General features: G+C 42.3%; 1 protein-coding gene across 1 annotated transcript; it reads left to right on the forward strand.

The window, feature by feature from the left end:
* The first annotated feature begins 220 nt into the window (after positions 1-220).
* On the forward strand, positions 221-1,983 carry SSTR2 (somatostatin receptor 2). The gene has a single exon (XM_004432708.3). It carries the CDS (start codon positions 303-305, stop codon positions 1,410-1,412), a length of 1,110 nt encoding a protein of 369 aa, XP_004432765.1. The 5' UTR covers positions 221-302; the 3' UTR covers positions 1,413-1,983.
* The last annotated feature ends 3,750 nt before the right edge of the window (positions 1,984-5,733 follow it).

The raw sequence follows: 5,733 nt of genomic DNA on the forward strand, positions 1-5,733 counted from the left end.
ATGATGACTTAACCCAAACCCTTCCCCACTATTGGAAAAAAACTGAAAAAGTCTGCACACTGATGAGAATTGGCTGGTAGCTCTAACGCTGATGTGGAAAGATACACTTTTCTATTGACGAGTATGTGTGAGAGAGTAAACCAGAAACATGGAAAGCTGGTGAAAGCTTAAGTAGCCTCTGACTGATGAGCCTCTTCCTTTTTTCTTGCAGATGTCACAGTGGATCCTTTGCCTCCAAGACCCATTAAGGTGAGAATAAGATCTTTGGCTGGTTGGAACTAGCCTAAGACTGCAAGGCAGCCATGGATATGGCATATGAACTACTCAATGGGAGCCATGCATGGCTTTCCTCTTCATTTGACCTCAATGGCTCCTTGGCAGCTGCCAACAGCTCAAACCAGACAGAGCCATACTATGATCTGACCAGCAATGCAGTCCTCACGTTCATATATTTTGTGGTCTGTATCATTGGGTTGTGTGGCAACACGCTTGTCATTTATGTCATCCTCCGCTATGCCAAGATGAAGACCATCACCAACATTTACATTCTCAACCTGGCCATCGCAGATGAGCTTTTCATGCTGGGTCTGCCCTTCCTGGCCATGCAGGTGGCTCTGGTCCACTGGCCCTTTGGCAAGGCCATTTGCCGGGTAGTCATGACTGTGGATGGCATCAATCAGTTCACCAGCATTTTCTGCTTGACAGTCATGAGCGTTGACCGCTACCTGGCTGTGGTCCACCCTATCAAGTCGGCCAAGTGGAGGAGACCCCGGACAGCCAAGATGATCAATGTGGCTGTGTGGGGAGTCTCTCTGCTGGTCATCTTGCCTATCATGATATATGCTGGGCTTCGGAGCAACCAGTGGGGGAGAAGCAGCTGTACCATCAACTGGCCAGGTGAATCTGGGGCATGGTACACTGGGTTCATTATCTACACCTTCATCTTGGGGTTCCTGGTGCCCCTCACCATCATTTGTCTTTGCTACTTGTTCATTATCATCAAAGTGAAATCCTCTGGAATCCGAGTGGGTTCCTCTAAGAGGAAAAAGTCTGAGAAGAAGGTGACCCGGATGGTGTCTATAGTGGTGGCTGTCTTCATTTTCTGCTGGCTCCCCTTCTACATATTCAATGTCTCTTCGGTCTCTGTGGCCATCAGTCCCACTCCAGCCCTTAAAGGCATGTTTGACTTTGTAGTGGTCCTCACCTACGCTAATAGCTGTGCCAACCCTATCCTGTATGCCTTCTTGTCTGACAACTTCAAGAAGAGCTTCCAGAATGTCCTCTGCTTGGTCAAGGTGAGCGGCACAGATGACGGGGAACGGAGTGACAGTAAGCAGGACAAATCCCGACTGAATGAGACCACGGAGACCCAGAGGACCCTCCTCAATGGAGACCTCCAGACCAGTATCTGAACTGCCTGAAAAATAAATAAATAAAACACCAAGCTCTGCCAACTGGCAGTGTGCTCCCCACCCTCACCCCCTTCCTTCCTCCCACCCATCACACCTGGCTTCTAGAATAGGGAATTGCTCAGCATGAGTCCAATTCAAAGAACAGTGTTTGAGTCAGCTTGTCTGAGTGAACGATAGCGTATTAAATTGATTACCTCTCCCTGAAAGTGAAGATTTAAAGGCAGGCAGACAATTCAAAGTCTGGAGAAGTGGAGATCATGCCTGGATATGACCTTTAGAAATGCTGAAGCTCAAGAAAAATAGAAAACTATATCTCTGTGTTTGTGTGTTTAAAACCCAGTATGTAATGTTGTGGTCTTACACTTATACTTCTATATTCCTATCTGTACAGTCACTACCTATGTTTCCTGTGCTCAAGTACACAAGTAGCAAATTCAAGTGTGCATAGTAGAGGTGGACGTTTATTACAATATGGTACCTGCAGAAATGGACTTACCATGAAGCCAATAAAGTTTAAGCTTCAGGGATCTCTCCTACTTGGGCAATATGTTCACATGGCCATACGTTTTTGTAAGACATTGTAAAAGTAAGATATTTTTGTATTCTTTTTCTTAGAGAGGATTCCTTAAATTGTATAAGCTTCCAGCCTCACAAAACCTGCATCTGTCCCTGGGTATTTGCTTCATTAATTTCAGGCAAGTTAGATGAAAGTAAAAAGGGAGAGGGAGAAGACATTTGAGGACCCAGAACATAAATTCATGTGTTTTCTCTTCTTAGATATAGTCAAAGAATTATTCATTTGCCCAAAAGGACTTAAATGGTTGTGGTCATTGGTCATTGTGTTTCCAAGACAGGCCTGTTTTTGTTATAAGATTGCATTTTTTTCTTCTCAAATTGCTTTAATTTTTCTTTGGGAGCCATGGAAGGGGAGAGGGGGTGGAAATCACTGAACTGAAAGGCAAAAAATGGACTGTAATTCTTGTGGGGAAACTATTTTATTCTCCCCACCACGAAAATGAATAAGAACGAAGCAAAATTACACCTTTATAAGAAACCATGAAATTACTTTTTTTTTAACGCCAGACATGGCTTCCTAATGAAAGAAAATGGAAATGTAATTCAACAGCTCCTCAAAGGGGTTTTTTAAGGACTTGATACAAAGCTGGGCACTAAGAAAATCACAATGCATACTAAAGACCTGAGGATATTGCTCCTAAAACATAATCACATGCGCCAACCAATAAATATGTAGCATGTAGGGGGTGCGTGGGTGTGAGCGTTGGCAAGAGTCCCATCCCTCACAGGTATGCCCACACCACCTTCCTCACCCATCGCATACACATTAAACATTGACCTTTAATGCCACGGACTCTATGAGCTATTCCTCAAGCACTGTCATAGACAGGTACTTCACAGCATCAGTGACGTTTTTCTGTCTGTCCCCGAAATTATAGATGGGCTTGTATACAAGTGATAGGAAATGTTACCCATTTCATTCACTGATCACAATTTCCAGGGTATGAACAAATATACACTCAAGTGTTTGTAAGGATGCCATCATCTCCGGGTTTATGTAAAAGCCTCACTCTTCTTGTCTCACACACAGATTTTACCATATTTAAAAATGAGGTTTCCTCTTCTGGCTCCCTAAGCAAGAGCTGTTTGACAGTCAGAATGACTAAGAACTCCACCTGTGGCTATTGTTGTTAATATGCTGCCTTTATTCTATCTGTCTATATAATTCATGCCACCTCATTCCCAAAAGTACTTACTGTGGCCTAGAAAAATATATTCAATGAGATTTATGACAGATAAATTAATCCGTGCAAAAATAAAAAGAGGTGCAATTATAAGATGAGACTATAGGGAAAATTGTTACACAAAAATGCGTGCAGTGAAATCCCACACCATTGCTAAGGAAAGTTCAGCTCAAGTTCAGCTCAGGACTTCCTAGCAGCCACAACTAATGGAGAGTGACTCCTCCTCCTCCTCCTTCTTCATAAAAACATGGACAGATTTGGAAGGAACTGCTTTAAACCCAACTTTACCATTATTATAATATGAGATGTTCCCGGGTTTTTGAATAAATGCTGATTTTTACTTAGGGAAGTGATTCCAAGGGACCAAGAATTGGCAGAAATAAATTCAAGGCAGATAGACTAATTCTATAGCACTCATGCCCCTGTGATCAAAGAAACTGCCTCCAAGGAGGCTGAGGTCCAAGCAGCCACCCAAAGTCTCGAAACGAAATGCATACCCAGGTACATGGTGGGTACTCATCAGCAGGATGATCATTCTAAGGCTAAAAGATGAGGCCTTTGAGTTGGATGCTACAATTCTGTCCAAATAAGCAGTCAGGTTTCTACTATATGAAAGGATGTTCTCCACTTTTTGAAATATCTCCTTCTAGGATGACTTGCTCTCTGGTTGTTTCTTTTATCCAAAAGAGGGAATAAACATTTTAATTTAAATGTTAACACAATTTTAATTCCAAAATTTAATCTTAGCCTCAATTCAGCATTTAATTATGAAGATAAACCTGCTGGATGCTGGAAGAGAATAAACGGTAATGTACTCCATTGATTTTAGGATATCTGATCATTTGGACTATGCAAGCTACTACTGAGCTTCCATTAGCATGGGTAGTTAAGAGCTGATTAAACCTAAGTGGATTTAGTGAGAAAGGTATCAGGAGAGATAGTATGATGTTGTGGCCTGTGTGGAACGATGTTAACTTGTGCTTTGGTAATAGAGAGTTGAGTAATATTGGACATAGAGTTGGAACTTTGGTGGGGTTCATGCCATAGCTTGGGAGAGTCTAAGAAGACACAAGGAGAAGGACACTGGATGATGGAAGGACACTGCATTTACTTCTTTTGCTTGTTTTTTGGAAGAAGAAACAAAAGGAGGAGGAGGAGGAGGAGGAGTCACCCTCCATTAGTTGTGGCTGCTAGGAAGTCCTGAGCTGAACTTGAGCTGACCTTCCCTTTAGTAATGGTGTGGGATTTTACTGCATGCATTTTTGTATAACAGCTTTCCTTATAGCCTCATCTTATAATTGCACCTCTTTTTATTTTTGCATGGATTTATTTATTTATCATAAATGGTATGCTGAGAAGAAAATGTGGGCTGGCGGATGGGACTTCCAGAGCCGGCAGTGACCTGGAGTCTATTTGCTTACACAGATTTAACCTCCTCTCCATGACGGAACACAAGTGTTGATTGCTGAAGCTTTCAGCCCCAGCTGCCCTAGATAGGAGCACCATGCTGGAAAAGTGTACAGTCGGTCATTGAGAGAGGTAGGAAGTAAATGGCTGTCGAGATACATGCTCCTAATCAGCTCCAAATGCGACCGTTCAATCAAGACAGTAAAGTCACAACGGAAGGCAGAAATGAACTTTGGCCTTGTTGAAGAGAGGTGGCAAGAAAACCATCAAGGCCTCCATATATGGTTGGGAAGGACCGATTAGTGTTTCTGAAACGTGTGTCATCGTAAAAATCATAATAGTTGGCAATCCAAGCATTTGAGCTTATAAGTAATAACTTATAATCAGTCGATTAACTTATAATCAGTCACTTGTCTAATCCACATTTTTGCCAGATTCAAAAACACCGAATTTCCAATTAAATGTTCTATCAGAGCAAACCTTCACCTAAGTGGTTGTTTGCTTCTAATATGTGAATTTCTGGGAATATTTTCATAGGCAGAGTCTCTCATTTTTTTTCTAGCAGCTCATCTGGAAAGTAGGCACCAGGGACTGTATTCTACTTACAGCTGAAAAGCTTTTGTAGCTTTGTTACCATTGGGATTGAGAATAACAGCTCAAGGACAAGCTTTCCCACCTTCTACCCCCACTGCCACTTTCAATGACTGCCCACCCCTTCCTTTAAATCAGCTGTGACAGAACACAGGCTGATCATCCGGTTTTCTCCTTTAGATGTGTCAGGTTGTATGTATCTGGCCTGTGCTTAAAAACTGAGCTAAATATTAACCAAGACTTAGCCAAGCTGAATACAAAACATTATTGATTCTCCTAAGATTAAAAGTGAGTATAATGTCCTTAAATAAAATGCTGTGGCTTTATTACTGGGCTCGGTGAACGTCTGCCTCCTGTTGGACAAAAATTTTAAACCTGAGAGAGCTGATGGCACAGAGACTCAACTTCAGGTGGGTAGAGAGGGAGTTTATTCGGAGAAGCGGAGAGGCTTCATTTTTTCATCTCTCTCTTCTTTCCTGGCATTTATTGAAGGGACAGATCAGGGGGAGAAAAGGACTTCTTTGCCAGGATAATGGTGTCTGGTTGGGAGAGGTGGCTGGCTC

This window comes from Ceratotherium simum, chromosome 16 (genome assembly GCF_057802395.1).
Source record: "Ceratotherium simum simum isolate JZ-2026a chromosome 16, ASM5780239v1, whole genome shotgun sequence".
Taxonomy (NCBI): Eukaryota; Metazoa; Chordata; class Mammalia; order Perissodactyla; family Rhinocerotidae; genus Ceratotherium; species Ceratotherium simum.